Source organism: Agelaius phoeniceus, chromosome 2, assembly GCF_051311805.1.
Source record: "Agelaius phoeniceus isolate bAgePho1 chromosome 2, bAgePho1.hap1, whole genome shotgun sequence".
NCBI lineage: Eukaryota > Metazoa > Chordata > Aves > Passeriformes > Icteridae > Agelaius > Agelaius phoeniceus.
The window spans coordinates 75,969,837-75,990,204 of record NC_135266.1 but is presented as its reverse complement, the minus strand read 5'-3'; the positions used below and the strand labels follow the sequence as shown (position 1 = coordinate 75,990,204).

Genomic DNA, 20,368 nt, shown 5'->3' with positions numbered 1-20,368 from the left:
GAAAGAAGTAATATGTCTTGAAGTAAATGAATCAATCCAAGAAAGAGAAAAAATGTTTAATCAGAGAAGCAAAAAATGTTTAATCACGCAGGCAATCTAGATAAGTTATCAAACATAATTTCTCTAGATATTCATTTAATGAGGATGAGTTTTCCCTCAGCTGGCAAACTTAGGTGATAGGATTTTGCAAGAAGATCCCTAACCACTGGGAGTATCAGAGGTGAAATGTTCACCTCAGTTAAGCAACTGGGAATTTTACGATTGATTCCATAAACCAGCTTTTTACTGTAGTCCAATCTAATTTCCATGCAATCTGTTATGCCTCTCTAAGCTTTTATCCTGAAGCAGAAAAAAAATTCAAAGATGGCTGTATAGAATTTGTCCTTGAGAAAACCTGCCAGTGCCACAGGAACTTCCTACCACGTTTAACTTTTTAAAAAACTCCTGCAATTCTGAAAAGCTTGGAACTCTCACATGTTACTGGTATTTTTATCAGCTTTTAAAAACAGCCAAAAAAGAACTTCTGTACCAATGTGGATTCTCATTCATGTGACTATGAAAGGTAAATGCTGCATGTGGATTCTCTATGGGAGAGCTTTCAAAAAGAAAGTTTTGGCAGAGTTAGGGATACGCACGTGTATGTGCATTGCCAGGCAGCTATAAATATCAGATCCGTGGAGTGCACAGGACAGGAGGACAAAGGCACAAAGACTGGATGATTTATTGTAGAGCTGTAAAGTGCTTTTAAAAATGAGAAAAGATTTGTTAGTGTTCAGCAAATGTGAAATTCATGAGGGGCTTTCTATCAAAGAAATTAGCCAAGGCACAGAGGAAAAGGAAATTTTGTAAATACACCCAATGGAAATTTTTTTCTTGTTCTGTAAAAACATTCCATTGGATTTAAATTATATGGAATTATATATTAATGAAAGTAAAATACTTTAGTGGTGCCCAAGTTTTCAGATGGAGGTATTTAAAGATTAAAGCAGTTTCCCTCTCAGAAATTTATAAATGGCCAAGCTAATTTATGTTCTTTATCAAGAAATGAGAGCTGTGAGCACTTTTAAGGAAAATACAGATACATGATCTCTATGTGAGAAATACCTGGAGCCCCTGGCTGCAAGGGATCTGTGTCAGTCATATGAGATGAGCCTCAGAGAAGGGCAGCTCCAAATCACATTGAATCAAGGGATGGAAAGGGAATTAAAAATACAGAGGTATTTTTTCTAAAGTGAGATTGTGTGAAGAGTTTTTTATCTATCTATCTAAATTGTGTCATTTAATTTTGCAGTTAAAAAGAGAAAGGTACCTCTAGTGGATAAATCAGTACACACAATTTATCACCCATTTTAAGATCTGTCTTTGGAATCTATTTTTTTTTCTATTTCACAGACAGACAATAAAAAGCCCCAGAAATTAAAACCCTTGATTTTTGGATGGTAAGAACCAGGTGAGACAGACTCATCCACTCTCTGTGTGCCCCTGTACATACAAAGACACGCATGCTTGTTTCACAGCTTCTGCAATTGGCTTGGAGGAAACTTTAATCAATGTATTAATTTGTGGAGAGAAAACCTTGCCTCCATATGAAGCACGGAGAAGAGTTGGGCAGTTGGACTTACAAGCCAGTCTTGCCTGGTCTCAATGGTCTTTTATTTTGGGCATCTCTCAGGATAACCTTCTAAAGTTAAAGTTCTGTAGGTTAGTGATCTAAGACATTGTACACAAAATACTATATTAAAAAGTTTAAATTTATTTTAAAAGAAGAAAATACTGTGCATGTTAGTTAAGCTCATTCAATTCCATTTCTCCATTCAATAGGCAAGCAATGCACTATCACTTTCTAATATTGTTTCAGGAATTGTCTTAGAGATAATTCACAAAAATGATTTCTGGAAATGTGGCAATTAATTAAAAATGTTGTAAGTTTGTATCTTGTTTTGCAATATGTTCTCACATCTGCAGCTGAACAAACAGAATTGCATTTCCCAAATTACCATTTGATCTACCACATTAAACCAAGGCTTTCATTGTACTTAGGAAGTATTTTGAAATGAGCTGGTAAGTTGCTTAGAAGTGAGTACTAGAAGGAATCCACTGCTGTGAGTAGAAAACACTCATGAATTTTCTGTGTTTGGTTTATCTGGTGTTGAACTCCAGTTAAAAGCTCCTGCACACTTTTTAGTAAGTGCTTCATCTTACGCATACAGTCAAACACAATGACCTTTGGGACAAAGGCTTACGTAGTTTTAGGGTTTCAGAATTCACTGTAGAACTGCAAGAGACAGGTTATACCCACTAGGTATAACATCCACACACATTGGGGTAGCACTCAAAAGCCACATTGAGACAGCTGGACCATTGTGCTGAACTTTTTACAGATATCTAACAGGAGACTCGCCTTCCTGTCAAGTGCCTATAGTCCTTAATAGAACAGACAGTTTAAACCTTGAAAACTGAGACATGGGAATGCAAAGTGACTTGCTCCAGGGGATGAATTTAGTTTCAGAGATTCAGTACCCAACATGCCAGACTTCTCATTATACAATGTCTTATTATAGGAGGACAAATGTTTGAGAGGAATAAATGCTCAAGAGACTAATACTTGTGATTCATTGGGGTTTCTTTTGGTTTTTTGGGTTTTTTTAAAGCTGGAAAGATCATAATGTAGTATTTTTGTTCACCTCAACCACTAACACGGTGTTAAATTTTAGAGCAATAAGCTGGTTTGGTTAAAGTGTGATATTATTTAACAAAATATTATTATTATTTGGTTAATGCTGTGATATTATTTCTGGTTATAACACTCTAGATATGTTGCTACCTGACATGTGATATATGCCTCCTAAATGCAAGATAATTAATTTGCTTGAAGGAGTTTGTGATCAAAAGACAGAGGTAGATGATGATTTAGAAGATGCAGGGTCTATAAATAGAACACGAATAGGGTTTTGTTGGATGTTGTTGGATGTATTAACTATATAATTTGTTAAAAACTCCTTGTTTCCCTTTTGTTAACTCCTTGTTAACCGTATTTAGAGGTATACTATTCTACTCCAAACAATTTTTAAGATAGTAGTAAACTGGTCCTAATACATCTATAATATTTTTAATCTACCCACTTTATGTAACACTGCTTTCTTTTTTATAATCCTGTCTGTCATCTTATATCAGTGATTTAGTTCAGCTCATTAAGTTTGTCTCAGTGTTGGGAATTATTCTTAATGCAAGAGCATAATTTAGTATTAAATCAGCAGTCTCAAGCTCAACTGAGGAAGAGCATATGTGTTTCAAATCTGTACTGGATTTGGGTGCAAGGTAGTGTAAAACTACAGAGGGATGAATTTAGATCATTTGTCTTTTAGTTCCAGAGCTCTAACTCTGTGCCCTCTTCCAGGAGGTGGAAGTCAGTGGAGTGATCAGGAGGTGGATCAGAGAGCAGAGAGGAGAAAGATACTGTTGGGATGATCTGTGCAAAATGAACAGAAAGATCATTGGACATTTTAACAGGAAACACCAATCTCAAAGCTATTTTAGAAATAGTGCTTAGTCTCATCTCCAACCTCACAGTTCTTACGAATAAAGGTTTATAAATCATTAGATCTTCAGAGGTGGTTCATATTTAGATTAAATGATTCTCCCTTCTGTGCTTAATCTCACATGTAGAGCTTGCATCTCCATATGAGTAGGCTGTTCCTCTTGGAAGGAGTTCTTCAGGTCAGAAAAATTTGCACAGTATTTTTTACATCGGTGCTGGCAGGTGCACAGCAGCTGAAGAAAACAGTGTATGTGACTGTGACCCATGAAATCATGGACCACTGATGGCATTTCAGACACACCTCAAATGAAATTTTTCATGGTGGCACAAAAAAATGTGACTCCCTAAATATGCTTTTTAAATGTGTTGCTCTCTGGAGTTTACCAGATCAAAGAAGAGTAGAATAAGCTATGTTGGAAGTGACCCTCAAAGCTAATCAAGTCCAAGTCCTGGCTCTGCACAGGACCATCCTCAAGAGTCACACCATGTGCCTGAGAACATTGTCCAAGTGCTCCTTGAACTCTCCTTAGGCTTGCTGCTATGACCACTTCCCTGGGGAGCCTGTTCCAGACCCCAACCACCCTTTAGATGAAAAACCTTTTTCTAATATCCACCCTAGACCTCTCCTGACACAACTTAGGCCATCATTCTGTCAGGTCCTGTCACTGGGCACCACAGAGAAGAGATCAGTGCCTGCCCTTCTTTGGCTGGGGGGAGGGGAATAGAGGGACAGCGTCTGCGAGAAGATGCCGGGGGCCACTCCTGTGTCAGAGAGAGTTTTCAGCCAGCTGAGCTTGTCAGTGATGCTGTGGTACCTCTGGGATAACACATTCAGTAAAGGATGAAAAACACTGCATAGGAGCAGTGAGAGAGAGGAGTGAGAATATGTGAGGGGAAGAGCCTGCAGACCCCCAGGTCAGGGCACAAGGAGGGGCAGGAGTGCTCCAGGTGTCAGACCTGAGATTCCCCCACAGCCCATGGCACACAGCCCATGGGGAGGCAGCTGTGCCCCTGCAGCCCATGGAGATCCATGGGGATGCAGAGATCCACCTGCAGCCTGTGGAGGATCCCATGCCAGCAGGTGGAAGTGCCCTAAATGAAGCTGCAGCCCATGGGGAGTCCACATTGGAGCTGGCTCCTGGCAGGAGCTGTGCTCCAATGGAGAGAGGAGCCCATGCTGGAGCAAGTTCCCTAACAGTAATTGTGGCCTGTGGGGGACCCATGTTGAAGCAGTCTTTTCCTGAAGGACTACTTGGAGTGTGCAAACAAGGTAGCAGTTCTTGAATATCTGCAGCTCATGGCAAGGGCCCATGCTGAAGAAGTTTGCAAAGGACAGTATCTCCTGAGGAGATCCAGGAGAACTGCATCCAGGACATCTGGGTTAGGTGAGCAGCCTGAGGAGGAAGGAGAGTCAGACACAAGTTGTCATTGACCAATCACAATCCCTAAACCCTGTCTGGATGTCCAAAGCATGGGAGAAAGGGAAGAGACAGCAATGAAAGACTGTCCTCATATCTGAAAACTTCCACAATGTAAATTAGCCTTGAGTCTTTCAATTTTTGCGGTTCCACAAAAGTTTGTGTTTTTATGACAGATCAGTGTGTCTGTCAACATATCTGTAATAGCTAACTGTGCCAGTGCTTCCCACACAAGAGTTGAAAACGTAGGGGAAGGCTTTGCCCCACATTGGATGCCAAGATTTCGTCGTGGTTTAGGGCAAATTTGGAGGAGAATTTCCAAATTAGGGCCCCTCCAGTAAGCAAACCCACACAGCCCCTCCCCCCAACTGGTTCGGGAAGGATTCCTCGGAGAGGAGTGGAAAGAACCTGTTTATTTAATAGGCACAGCACCCCCCAGCACACAGAATGAACAATACCAGATGACACCGCTCTGAAAAGAGATGACAAATTCAGAAAGTCTCTCTTGGGGGTGGTCACTCTGTTCTCAGTCCCTCCGGCGCTGGGGCTGCTGCTGCAGGCCACAAGGTGCAGGATCTTGGTGTTTCCCAGGTCCCAGTCCGGAGCAGGTTCAAAATGGTCAGAAAAAGGAAAGGAAAAACAGTCCAGGAAGAAATTGGACAGTTTAGCTAAACTAGCTAATGAGCAAAAGCAAGCAGAAGCGAAGCAAGCAAGAGAGAGAGAGAGCAAAGCGAAAAGCAAAAGCAGCAAAAGCAAAAACTGCAGTCCCTGTGTCCCGCCAGGCGGATAAGAAAACCAAAACAAAACTTTCCCTCTTCAGAGCCGGTCTTAAAGGTACAGAACATAATATCCAACATTAACAGAACACATGAATGGGGATACAAGCATCATAACGTCACCCTAGGACAGCTTTTACAATGGTCATTCCAGAACCTGTGTCCTGGAACACTCAGGGTCAGTGAGTCATGACTGATGAAGGTTCTATCATGTTACTTTAGTGTTAGGCTGCAGGTCTTCCAGGTTCCTACATATATGGTTCCTACACCTGGTGCCTGTTTGCTGCTGAGCAAAACTAACGTTGGCAGACCAGCTGTACCCTACTTTCTCTCTGTAAACATATTGTTTAGAGGATATAAACTATTTGGGCATAACTTGGGAATAAGAAGTTATTGGAATTTTTTGATTTTTGTTTTTCAAGATAAGATTTGGGTTTTAAGTGAGGGACATATCTTTAGAGCTGTAGCAGGAACTTTGGAAAGTATTTCCCTTACAGAGAAAGAAGACCACATGACTTTTCCGTGTGTCTCAGTAAACCCTTCAGTATATGCAGTTTTTGCCATTTTGGTGTTATGATATCATTTCTTAACTGAAGGTCCTGTGGGTCACCTATTCTTTTAAAGTGATTTTACTATCATGTAGTACAAACAGCTAGAATAGAACACATCTAATCCATATTACAACTACTGCAATAATGCTACTTTGGCAATTTAGGGTACCATGCAATGTTTTTTCTGGAGTCTGTTCCAAGGGGAACAGGCTGGGTGGAGAAAGGATCAAGAGTAGCCCTGGGGGAAAGCCTTGGAGGTGTTGGTGGATGAGAAGCTCAGCATGTCTCAGCAATGAGTACTCACAGCTCAGAAAACCATTGGTATCCTGAGCTGCATCCAAAGCAGCATGGACAGCAGGGCCAGGGAGGGGATTCTGCCCCTCTGCTCTGCTCAGATGCCACCTGGAATCCTGCATCCAGGTCTGGGGTCCCCAGCACAACAAGGAGCCAGTTGGAGCCAGTCCAGAGGTGGGACACTTGTTCCCAGGGCTGGAGCACCATTCCTGTGAAGACAGACTGAGAGAACCAGGTTTCAGGCATAATTGAAGCCTTCCAGTACCTGAAGGGAGCCTACAAGGTAGATGGAGAGAGTCTGTTTACAAGAGCATGTAGTGACAGTACAAGGGGGAATGACATTAAACTTTAAGAGGATAGGTTTAGATTAGATATTAGGAAGAAATTCTTCACTGTGACAGTGGTGAGGCACTGGAAAAGTTTGCCCACAGGGTTTGTGGCCTCCGTGTCCCTGGAGATGTTCAAGACTGGGCAGAATAGGGCCCTGAGCAGCCTGATCTAGTGGCAGGTGCCCACGACAGGGAATATTGGAACTAGATTATCTGTAATGTCTCTTTCAACCCAAACCATGCTGTGATTCTATGAGTCTGACCTCCACATTAATCTCATCTTTGGTGAGACCAATAGCATTGCAAAATCTGCAGGAGAAAATAGTATGTGAAATACAGATAGTAAGTTGTCAGCTATAAAGAGGTATCTGGTTTAAAGACAAATTATTGTTCAATATTTTTCAAAATTTGCTCATAAAACTGTATTTGTCACTGCTTTGTATTTATGAGGCAAAAAATCTTGAACAAAATTTTCTTAGAATGCTAGTATGCAACTGTTTTACCAAGCATAATTTAGTTAATTTTTAATAAGTAAAATGCCTTTAGAAGTGTAAGAGAACTGGAAAAAGAATTGGCAAATTCAGGTAGTCATGTTTGCCGGGAGGCATTTTCTGAGAACAGTAGTGAGTTGGAATGCAAATCCTCGTGGCTTTGCTGATTTTGTGGTCGCTGATGATTACTGTAAAATTGATTCAGGAGTGTTGCAGCATCTCTGCATATGTTTAAGCTTCATCTCCATAGTGTCACAGGCATTTTTCCTCTCTGTGGGTTTCATACTGAGTAAGAAAAAAGTCTCATAACCCTAATCTTAGCATTTTTTCTTATCAAGGAGCAAAGAAGGACACTCTTCAGTGATTTTCCAGTCTTGATCTCAAGTATAATAGCACAAGTTTTCTTGGATTGGCTATTTCAGGACTTTAATGGTATTCAGATAATGTTTTATCATATTTGGATTTAGACTGGGGCAAAGATAGTTTGCTTTGAACATGAAGAATTATTATTCTGTTACTCTAAGTACTTCAGGGTCGTATTATGTTATTTAATGAAATTTCAAGTTTGAATTTTTTCTCCATCCTGAGAATGAATTTGATCTTTAACTCCGCTAAGTGTACCATTTCACAGCTTGTCATTGATTTCTTGAATTTTTCATCATGTGGATTCCTACTGTAAGGACCATGAGTTACAAAAATACTCTGTGCCCCGTAAAACTGCAAAGAAGTACAACAGCAATGAGCCTTAGGAAGAATTTTGTCCAAACAAGAAACACATAAAGTAACTACCTCTTACATGAGGGTTGTGTTCAATTATTTCAGTTGTCAGAGTTAATTGAACTGTGTTTAAAAATAGAGAAGGCCTGCCATATTTTCACAGAAATCCTTGTAAAATATGAAGAAATCCCTTTGCAGAGGAAAGTAACATACAGGATGGGACTCAATGAATGATTATAGAAGGAAGATACGAGAAACAACTGTTTGGAAAGGATTATTAATAAGAAAGATTATGTTTAAAAAAAAAGAGAGATATAAAGGACATTTGCCGTAGAAATGAAAGCTTAAGTTAGAGCTTCCACTGAAAAATGACACTTTTAAAGAACATTAAAATAACAGTAGAAGTTCATTTACATATTTTAATAAAAATACAGGAAATAGGAAAATAAGCAAAGCTGTTCTATATTGGTGATGTAACAGAAAAGCAGGAAAATCTGGTTGGGGATTTAAAACTAAGAGATATTTCACATCAAGGAGAATGTTGATCTTAAAAGAGGTTTGATGACTAATGGGAACAGAGAAGTCACATCTTTCTTCCCTGGTTCTTCAAGAACTGGTTTACTGAAGGGCAGATGCAGTAAGAAGTGCCTCTTACTAGAGCTGTAATGGGTATGATCAGTGAAGTTATAGAACAGATTTTGATGGAAAGAAAGCTTTAAAATATGGATATAGATTGAAAATGGCATAAAATGCAACCAGAAGTTACTAAGGTAGACAGTATAGGATTGATCTCTATCTTCCAGTTGCCAAGAGAATGTAATAAAATAGACATGGTCTTAAGAGAAGTGATTTCTGGAAATGGAGACAAACAGAGTCAAAAGGCAAGCATGAAACTGTGGAGAAGATGGCAAAAAATTTTGGTAGAAGAGGAGGTACCAGGCTGGAGAAGAACAATTACAGGAGAAAGATCTTAACTGTCTAATTTTACAGTAGGCACAGAGATAAAATCAAGGTACCAATATGGAATTTGCTGGAGAGGCAGATAAGTGCATCAAGCAGAGCAGACTAACACTGTAAGCAGAGAAGTAAATAATTTTAAAGGAGTTCAGAACTATGTGGGGCATGATGGAAAACAAATAAGAGTGACTGATGAAAACACTCTGCTATAAGCAGAAACTCATCATTTGCAAATGGCCCAGAAGGAAGAAGAAGCAGACTTTTAATCCCAACATGATCATCAGCCATCACTGAGGTTCAGATTTTAGAAAAGCACAGTGTCATCTTAGGATATGTCAGAAAAGATACTGTATGGTTGAGATGGGGAAATGATGTAAAAAAAAAAAGCAGGAAACCTTTAACTGAAATTCTCAACATGTCAGTCATCTGTGTTCAAGCAAGATGCAATGGAGCTGGGAAAGCAGAGAGCAATGCTCCCTGTGATGATTAGTGGAATGACAAGCCAATCATTTGAGGGGTCTATGGGAATCTGTTTTGTGTGGTCCAGCAAAAAAAAATGCTAAGAGGGTTTGTAAGAGATGTGTATATTGAAGGTGAACTTATTGAAGGTGAACTGAAGGAAGAAAGCTTTTGAAAAAGCTCTATTGATGTAAAATCTGACTTTAAAAATCATTAGGATGGGAGCCATAACAGTGGAGGAGAACATAAAATCACAAAACTGCCCTCAAGTCTCTTACTCCAGTTCTGGCATCAGAACTGGGTAAATCACCCAAGTCTCAGGAGAAAAATGCACAATTTTTTCAGCTCTTTATGCAATAAATGTAATATGAAAAAGTTAAAGCTGGAGTGGTTTGAATTTGGTAAGGGTGTACATTGTTCCCTGAGTGTGCTGCATGTGCAGAATGACTGTGAACTCCCAGCTAGTGGGAGGGTGCCTTGAGTTTTGCTATGTTTAGGCAACATGTAATAATGGACTCTGAGAAGAGGGCATCTGGAACAGGAGAGCATGGGAAATAGTGAGAGGAAAGCATAGAAAATATGATGATCCCCTAACTGACTGTTTCTTTCTCCATTTTCTGTGTGTCTGGGAGAGGTAACACTATTAATGATCACACAATTTCTAATAACTTGGTTTGTGCTTCAAAAAAATGGGATGTTTTTCATTAGACTTTTTATGAATTGATAAGAATGCAGTAGATGCTCAAGAAAATACCCATATGCTTCCTTTTTTGTGCAGAGATCAGTGAAGTCCTTACCCAGTATGATGAAATCAATAGAAGTCTCTCCCTGTGTGTTCAGTGAGTCCAAGAGCAAATCAAAACTCAGAATATATGTTCAGGTCATTTGTTTTCTGGTTTCCAGTTAGCACAGAGTAGAAATAAAAGGGTTGGGGCAAAAGTCAGATCACATTGACTTACTATATTTTACTTAAACTGCCCTCTTAAAGTCAAGGAGATTATTCATGAAGTAGGTTTTACTCAATGTCTCTAGAAGTGTTTTAATGTACCACAAGGGCTTCCTGTTTAAAAGGGAGCAAAGGTTCTACATCATAACAATTCAAAATGTCCAAATTTCACTTACAAGGTCAGTAACATTTTTTGATAATTTTCACATTTTAGAATGTGAACATTTTTCAGTTCAAGGTAATGCAAATGCTCAGTGCCTGATACTATGCAGAGCTATGGCTAAAACAGTATATGTTGATTTTTTTCACTGGTATGCAAAAACACATGTTACTTATCTTACATTTTGTTTTAGAGTAAAACCACTATGGATGCTTTAGTGTTCTATGAACAGGATCAGAAAGTCACAAAATGTTATTTAGTGATTTATTAATTTATTGGTTTCCATAATAAAACGTGAAAATTGAGTGTAACTGCACAAGCAGAATTGCAAATCTTCAAATTAGAAATTTGAGGATGTTGGAATGTGTAAGCACTTGTCTACATATTTTGTCACTAAAACTCTGTTTGTTTACTTGTTTGTCTCTTTCAGTTTGCTCCCAGTATTCTAGAGGAGTTTTTGCCATTTTTGGACTGTATGATAAGAGATCAGTACATACCTTGACCTCATTCTGCAGCGCCTTGCACATCTCGCTGATCACGCCGAGTTTCCCCACGGAGGGCGAGAGCCAGTTCGTGCTGCAGCTGCGGCCGTCCCTGCGGGGAGCCCTCCTGAGCTTGCTGGATCACTACGAATGGAACCGCTTCGTTTTCCTCTACGACACCGATCGAGGTGAGCTGGGACCCAGCTTTCTTATCTGCATCGTTCTAATCGCTTTTGCAAGGGCTGTGGAACTTTCATGTCCCATTGAGAGCTTGGGGAGCCAAAGTTTAGAGGGCCTTTGAGGTGAAATACCTCTAACTGAGTAGCTGTGTGGCTGAAGGAAGAGCTCCTTAGTCTGCAAAAATTGGGTATTGGATTCACATAGAATGTAATCGACCAGCCAAAGCCTGTGCTTTAAGCCTAGAATACTAAAATCTTTAAACCAATGGTAGTGAAACAAAAATACAGTTCAATAAGCAGAATGTTACAGCTCTATTCTCTCTTCGGTTCACTTTGTAAGTGACAGCAGTACAAAGTAGAGAGGAACAGCCTCTTTTCTGCATCTGCACTGCTGTAAGCTGAGGTGAGAGTGAGCCTGTGGGACTTGGAAGCTTTGGAAGGTCAAGGCAGAGAAGGGCTCTGCCCTCAGGCTGTGCCAGAGTAGTGGAGGTCAGAGGCAATGCTTGCAAGGCACAAGGTATCCACAGGCAGAGGGAGGAGGTGCTGCTGCAGCCCATCTTCTGCTCCTTGCAGCTGGGGTTACCTCTGTGATGGACTACACTTTCACAAAATACATAGTTAATTGCAGAACTGGTGTACTTTCTATCCACAGTCTCCGTTCCACATCCCAGTGCATCTCAGAACTGTTTAAGTGATAAAAAACTGCAAGTGCATCACTGTACGTCACCTCTCAGTGAGGAACTGAGAGGTAAAAGCTGTTCTCTGAGTTGTGTGCTCATTCTGCTGGCAAAGTCTTAGTTTGTGGAAGAGGACTGAGCCAGCATTGCTGAGCTTCTGGGAAAGAGGCAAGATTTTTATGCTGGTGCCTTGCTTTTGGGGGGGAGCGAACAGCATAGCTGTAGTCAAATAATTATTTTACTACAGCTGTTTCAATATAGTTCCTCATGTGGACAGTCTATTCCAGAATTAAAGTGGCTTTATTCCAGTATAATTACTCTACAGAAGAAATAGGAAATTACACAGACCTAACTAAATCTGTTTAATTACTTGATTATGGCTATAGAAGTTAATTTTCTCCTATATAGAAGCACTACATTTTAGTGAGTTTTTACCTTGATATGCTGCCTAAATACCTGAATTTGAATCAAAATGAATAATGAAAGAAAAGGAAAGGATTGTTATAGTTTCATAATTCTTTGTTTGTTTTTTTAACTAAATATGTTTTTAATGTTTGCTGGACCCACAGAGGAAGTTCTGGGAAGCATTATAGAATGTATTAGGTAATGGGAAAGAGAAAACTATAGCAGAATTTTAAAGTATTTCTACTCAACATATCGTCATGAGTAACAAGAAAACAAGTATGTCATTATAGATGTGGTCTTTCAAATTCAACAGTTTATTCAGTAAAGAAGTGCACAGCCTGTAGTTACCTTTCTCATCTAATTTCACACACTTAATTAGGTTGAGTCATCATTTTTAAGCAGGTGATACCACACCAAGGACAGTTTCAGAACAGAGTCTATAACAGCATGGTTAATAATTAATTCTTATGGCACTGAACTCTGCCACTCTGAACTCATCAGCAAATCTTTGATAAAGACATGACATTTTCCAGCTTGGATTCAGGGAATAATACATTGGGCAGTCTCTCAAATTCTGAATAGGTCTTGTGATGCAGTTTCATGCAGGAGAAAATAAGATTCAATGTATCTTTTGGTATTAAGAGTACTGTAAAGACACACAATTGTTGAGTAAATTTTCATCATCTTTGCACAAGACAAAATTTCAGTGTGGACCTCAGATACGCTATAAAAAAAAAGTAAGCATCACCTTACTATCACAATAAGTGTAGAAAGAAAAAAAAATCATTAATAAGTATAGACTCTCTGTCAGTGAGGCCAGAAATTAACCTTGTCCAGATTTTTGCCTGAGATCCTTCTTTTACATACCAGGTGTCTCCCTATTTCTCTGAGCAGCCCCATTAAAGCAAATTGAAGAAATGGGAACCCCCTCAGCATTTTGTTGTTGGGCTTGCAAGTTGATCTTTGCAGCTTTAGTGGGAAGTTATGAAAAAGCTCTTATGAGGGAAGGTGAGCAATAAGCCTAAATTCCAGCCTGACACAGTAGCTGTCTGGGAAGAAGGCAGTATTTAGCAGCTGTCAGAATTGTAAAAGGCAGAAGTACTTCACAAAAGATAGAATGACAAAATACACTTCAGCAGCAGTGGTGGACAAATGAATGTTGTTTTCAGACCTGCTTTCAAGGCTTTCTGTCCTGCTTGCTTCTTGGTTCTGTTGCATGTCTCAGTTGCTGCTGACTCTTGGAAGTTGAAAAATTAAATTATTATTATATTACTATTACTATATTACTATATTACTAAACTATTATCAAGGAAGGTTTCTCTGTTGTATCATTCCAGTCATGTCTTTGGCAGCCCCTAAGCTCCCTGCAGAGCCCCAGGCTTTAATGCAGGAGCCACCTGTGTTAACATTTCAGTTTAGGCTAGGAATGTACTATTGTTGCATCTCTGTAAGTCATTCCCACATACCACACTTTGGGTTAGATAGACCCTGTAGCAGTCTTGGACCACACAAACTATGATGAGGTGGAGGCTTCAGCTATTTTGTTTAATCTCCCTTTCTGATGTTCTGCCAAACTCACAGTCTGGAAAATCACTGTCCTGTGACAGAATGAAGATACTAGGACGAATGGCAAAAATACAAAATTAATTGGATCTAGCAGGGGGCATTATGGAGAATGGAGAGAGCAGGTTTTGCAAGAGGCATTAGACCTAAGAGAAAGATGAAGGAAAATTCAACTCATTATTTCACAGGGGAAAGTCAGCAAGTAAGGAATGACACAGAAGGCTAAAGCCTGAAGGGTCCTTTTGTTTCAATACATTCCTCTTTTTCTTATCCTCCTTCGAGGTTTAAAAAGGTTTAATTATGACCTGATGCCTGATACAATTAATATTAACAGAAAAGTGCCAGGAACACAGGCAGGACAAAGAAAAAGGAGGCTGAAGAACATTTATTTGAGTTATGCAAAGCATAGTAGGAAAGGGCTGAAACAAAAACCATGCCTCTTTGAGATACCCATAGGAAAGGGAAGTCCAGCAGGGAAAAAGAGCTCAGGTAATATTTAATGTCATCTCTAAAGGGAATTAAGTGAAAAAAACCAAATGAGTAGAGCAGAAGAACATTCAGTTTATGTATGTTGTTTTATTGTGACTGAGAGCTGTTTAATTTAAAAAGAGGCATATAATCAAGTCGAGCTGTGTATCTGTAAATTCATAGGATTTTTGACCTAGCACAAGTATGCCTGTAGTGTGATTCCACTAGTTGGTGACAACATTTTCTGGCACAAGAAAGAAAAATTTGGACCCTGAAACCAGAGAAGAAGTTTGAAGGAGTTTGTGTGACATATGAGAAGCTGTTTAAGAATAAAATCGTAGAATAATTTAGGTTGCAAAAGATCCTTAAGGTTAAGTCCAACCATCCACCTAGCACTTTCAATATCCAATATAGAGTTGAGCAGTGCAGGAATTGAACCTGCAAGAGGTCAGTGTTATATTTTTACACCATGTGCAGCCTTAGTGCGAGCTGGAATGGCTGAAGTTGCTAGTTAAACTCCAGGGATTACCCAGAGCTGAGAGTCCCAGGATGGAGAGTGGCAGAGGGGCTGTAGAGCAGCATGGGGACACATAGGACACCAGGGAGGATGGCAGCCAGCAAGCTGGAAACTGCTTTCACAGAATGTCAGCATCCATTTGAACCCAGCTGTGTTTCCCAGAAAGTTTCAGTCCCTGACTGTGACTAAAGTGGGGAGCACGAAGGGTGGAGCTACCAGCTGGTCTAGCAGTTGGTTCACCAGAAGCAAGGACTGTAAAATAGTTACATGCTTTAGAAATTAGGTGTCATGTGTGAGCCTGCTTATGTACCTTGCTAATGCTTTTTTTTCCCTCCACTCCTTTTAATTACATGTTCATAAAACCAACTCAGTTATGGCTGCAGATGAAGAAAATTAGCTCACTGTGCACAAAGTAAATTCCCACATTTCTGGATAGTGTTTTAATAGCAACTCCTTTAAAGTTGAAACTGTTCTGTGACAATCTAAACCTGGCAGAAGTATTGTATAAGTATTGGTGTCCTGTTAGAATTAATCCTACAGTACACAGAGTAACAATATCTAGGATTTTGTCTCTAAGAACTTGGGGAGGATAAGTGAGTCTCAGAAGAAAACAGAAGATGTCTGGAGAAGACAAATAGTGGTATAGGAAATGTAAAGCTTACCCTCTTATTTTGAGGCAGATTATGGGTTTTATTTACAGTCAGTTTATCAGGCTAATTTAATTTCCAGCTTTGGCAGAGCTTCTGGCTCAGCAGTAACCATTAGGTTTGGTGTATCCATGATCAGTACCTCCAACGGTAATTTGAAAAGTAAAAACCATAACCCCAAAATTTTTTCTAATAACATATTTTAAAGGTAAGAGCAGGTATCAGGTGAGGTGCAAGGGATTTGTCTTTGAATTTGCATGACAGCACAGAGAAAAGCTTTGGTGGGTTTATGAGCCTGGCCAAGGTATGAGTGGTACAAAAAGGGTTCAGAGTTCAGAGTGATCTGCCAAACAGATAGTTCAAGAAGGAGAAATGTGATAAGGTGGTATAAAGGCTAAGCATAGGAGGGAAGAATCATAGATACAAAGTGCAGAGTAAGTGTCTCAGAGTTAATATCATGGACTATATTTCAGGAGTTATGGTGAGCTATAAGTATGATGTAAGTACAGACAGACATACTGAGTCCAGTAAAGTAGAGGTTATTTTGAAATTTTGAAAAGGAATGCTGCGTGTGAGATATGAAAGCTGAATATTGCTCTCACCCAGCTGGCCATGCTGCTGTGTCACATGTTGAGATTTCCACTGCAAAAAAATAATGCCAAAAATTTTTCAAAACAATTTTTCCTTGCCTTTTTGAAGCACTAGATACTGTTTTCAGCTATAACAAGGGCCTTCAGTATAAATGTAGCACAAGGATCCATTGCTGGAATGGCACTGTGATCCCTGACCACCACACACAGATATAAGTTTCAAGGGTCCACTGAAGAGAAAGAATATTTAAAAAAAATTAAGAAAGAAGACCTGACCAATGAGAAAAAACTTTACAAATAGAGATTTTATTTTACTTTTTTTTAGTTGTAGGACTGGTAAGGAGCAAAGATCAATTGTTTGTACCTGATGAGATGTAGGCAAGATAGAATTATGTGGTCAGATTTGCAGTGCTACTAGGAAAAAATGTTTCAGTAAGGTTAGAATAAGTTGACGAGGTTCTTACCACTAGGGTAAGATTGTTACCACTTCAGAGGTTTTAAATAGGTTAGTAAATATTTGCAGTGGTGATGGGCTTTGTTATATTCACCTCAGATGATCTCTTATGTCCCCTCAGGATTATTTATGTAGTTGTCATGATTTCTCTAGGAAACTGGGAATGGCTTCTTCACAGTACTTAGGACACTGAAAAGATAATTTTCTTAATTTTCTACTATGGTACTATGGAGCAAATTTCAATAATATATTATTTCTATTCAATTATATATATAGCCTTTGTAAAACATTTAGTGTGTTCTATTATTCAAAAATCAGATCAAAAATGATCAAAGTGATCTAGACAAAAACACTGTAAAATCAGGTTGAAGGACTATCATTAGAATATGGTACTCAACAAGTTATGATTAGCTGGGCATTTAGGTGCTGAAAGAATTGGCCCTACATCAACCTTTACTCGATATTTTTACTGCACTTCTGAACAAATTTTTTGATGTCTCTCTAGTAAAAGTAGTGGTAGTATCATAGCAAGTTGTAAAGTTATTTCAATACCTCAACTGAAAGAGCTAAACTTACTAAAGTTTAACTCATAGTAGTGATATAAATATATAACTTACATTTTTATGTGCATAAAAACACTGAGACAAGGCTCTTATTTGTGAAATAGGTGAAAAGGACCAGGTGTTGCTAATAAAAAGCAAATTGCAGGTGACCTTACAACACAATACTGAAAAAAAAATCATTTTGACACCAAGTGGTCTGTATTTATTGTTTTCTACGTAGCACTGTTAAGCCCAAATCTACATCACTCTTGCCTTAAACTTCTAGAATAATATTACAGGTAAGCCTGAAAAAACAAGTTATGTCTAGGATTGTAAAGAACATTATTTTGGGAATCTGACTTTGTTCGATTGCAGTCATCCACTTGGTCTTGGGCCCTTATTGCATTACTATTACCAGGAAGAATTTGGTAGGATTCCCACAATATGAATTTTTCGTCTTACTGATCTTTGGCAAAATATTGGACAATTAAAAAAAACATAAGTTTATGAATGGGTCCACTAAAAATGGGAGATTATTACTGGCATCATGCAGTTTTGCATCGAATTTTTGTGAAATAAAGATCAGTGTTGTCATGACATTGAAGAAATATTGATAAAAGAAACAGCAGATAATACCTGCTCTCATAGTCCTTAGACTGCTCTAACATCATGGTCTGCAGGTTTGAACTTTTCCATATGCCTCACTAGATCTGATAAAAAGCTATTTGTCTTCAGCAAACTCTCTTACGTGGGCAGTGAATCATGGCACACACATTGGGATCCAGCTACCACAGTGTTTGTTTTGTACCAAATGTTTTGTACCAAATTTATATTGTAATTTAATGCAGACCAATCTGAAACCATACACAAAGCATAGGAAAAAATGCTTTGTCAAATATCAGTGAATGTAGAAAGTGCATTAATTTTGTCATATGATCTACTGTTGTCTGTACTCAGTAACAGTAAATTCCATGTTTTTAATGAAATGGGGCAACGTGCTTTATCCATCAGTAATTGGCTTGCAGCAAATTTTGTTTTGCAAGTGTTAGCTCATTAATAATTATACCAGCAAAATGCCAGCTCATTCTCATCTTCTCAGCAGGTGGTAGCAGCTTGAAAATACAGGTAATAAATGCACACGTGAAACTAAAACGCAGCTGGTTCCTAAAATCAGCATTAGTAATGATACTGTGACTTTCCATCATTCCCTTGTCTTACCACTAAAGAGGAGAGATACCAGTAAATCAACAGGGTCACCATTTAATTTACTACATGTGAAAAATCTTCCAAGAGCTTTCAGAATGCTTCATTTAACGAAAGTGCTTCTCTTGTTGACTGAAATGATTGAACATTAAATCAAGGTTGAAATTAACAGAAAATGCAGGTATTGGAATCAAAAGCTGATCATCAAGTGTACAGATGAGTCTCCTGACTTTGGTATTCCATGTAAGATGTGGTTCAAACTATGCCGCATCAGAGCTTTTCTGAGGGTTTGGTCATCTGGCTAAACACTCAGAAAATCGAGCGCAGCCTTATATGCAAATGCCATAGAAATATATAAATCCCAAAACATTAAATAAATGGCTGCTTGTTATATTCCTATTCTGAAGAATTTGCTGTCCTTTATTGTGACTTAGTGGGTGCCATGGAGAAGACAAGAGACTCATGCTAATTTTAAATACTGCTTTTTAAGTTGCCATGCTAGTGAATCATCTCTGCCCTTTCTAATGATTTGTTTGTGACAGTGTTGTAGAATCCTTAGAGCTAAGTTCTTTTCTCAGTAGCATTTATCTCAGTTTTGCACATGTCTAATACAAGATTATGCCTGTAACTTTTATATGCTTTTATATTCCAACATCCAATTGTAAATAACATTGCAACTTCCAGTGGCTTGTTCTAACGATATCAGAGAATTAGAGAATAGTTAATTTGTTGTTACCTGCATATGTAATACATTCCTTTAAATGAAAGCATGTCATTTTTATCTGGTTTTTACACACATTCTGTATTTATTTGAGAGCAGGGACAGTATGGTCTGTAATTCTGAATGTCTTGTTTCCATTTGCTTAAGAGCTTTTCCACACAAGGCTGCAGTTAAGAAAAAAAGTGACTTCATACCATTTTTTTCTGAAAAAAAAGCTCACGTCTTGGCATTTTTGCTCTAGATTTTTGTAGTAGTTGAATTAAGTTCAGCTGTTCTTATGAGTTTCAAATAGCAGCTCTGAGCACATCTCTGATTTTATTATTATTCAATCCCAAAGAAGAGGAGGTGTTTTACATATGTAATTATTGGACTTGTGTTCATCTTTTCTGCGGATCAAGCCAATTACTGTCAGAGAGCAAAGTGTTAAGCAGAAATTTGTGTTATGGTTCGCTAGTATTTAGCTTTGATGTTAATATTTAGGGTAGACCTTGCCCTTCTTTACAGATGTCTATATCAGTGGTTTGACAAACCCTGCAAAAAACTACCTTCAGTGAAGGCAGCCTTACATCAGCCTAGCCAAGAGCATCTTTTCTGAGAGTGAGGCTGTGCTATGTCACCACAGCACAGGGCCAGCAGTAACACTGCAGACAGTTGATAGATCCAGCACCCAGCAGCGTGGCCCGCCAAAGAGGGCCTTGAAAGGACTCAGACGAGGAAGCCAGCCGCACATCCAAATGCTTGTGCTTTAGAAATCCCTTTCAGTATGGACATCCGAGTCCTGCAGCTGCTGAACGTAGCCTTTTGTATGGCCACAGGTGTTGGCTCCAGGGCTGGAGCACGAAGTGGTAGCAAACAAAGGGCAGTATAGTCAATGCTGCCAGAGACCAGACATGGTGCCAGTTTAATACTGAATGTAAAACAAATACTTCTGCCAAGTTGTTTCTAAATGCATTTTTAGTTAGAAAAATTAGCTTGTCTTTTGAGAGTATTATCCACGTGTAGATGAATGTTCCAAGTTTTAATAGAGTATAAAGCAGGCTTTTTAAAAATAAAAATAAACAAGACATAGACTCACAAATATCAAGACATACTATTCCATTTTTTATGCATCTATTGTTTAAAAAATAATCAAAATGTATAAAGCTAATTTAATTCTTCATGATCCCTCCTTGGCATGTTTTTGGGACATTTATCCCTTGTGTAGCGTGAGTTACTTCTCCAGAGCTGGAGCAGGCGGTAAAGGTAATTCCACTTCAGTGTAAATCTGTGTTTGTACATAAGGGT

At 38.8% G+C, this 20,368-nt stretch overlaps 1 protein-coding gene across 9 annotated transcripts in view; it reads left to right on the top strand.

Annotated features, from left to right (window-relative positions):
- The window catches only part of GRIA4 (glutamate ionotropic receptor AMPA type subunit 4), a 215,964-nt gene that overhangs the window by 60,649 nt on the left and 134,947 nt on the right, over nt 1–20,368 (top strand). For 8 of the 9 annotated variants that reach the window (XR_008536163.2, XM_054654005.2, XM_054654006.2 and 5 more), the window contains exon 3: nt 11,067–11,306. The exons of the other annotated variant lie outside the window; for it this stretch is intronic. Coding sequence is in view for 7 of the 8 variants with exons in the window: in XM_054654005.2 (XP_054509980.1) it covers nt 11,067–11,306 (240 nt within the window). In the remaining variant the exon portion in view is untranslated. The remainder of the gene's footprint in view (nt 1–11,066; nt 11,307–20,368) is intronic. 9 annotated transcript variants of the gene reach the window in all.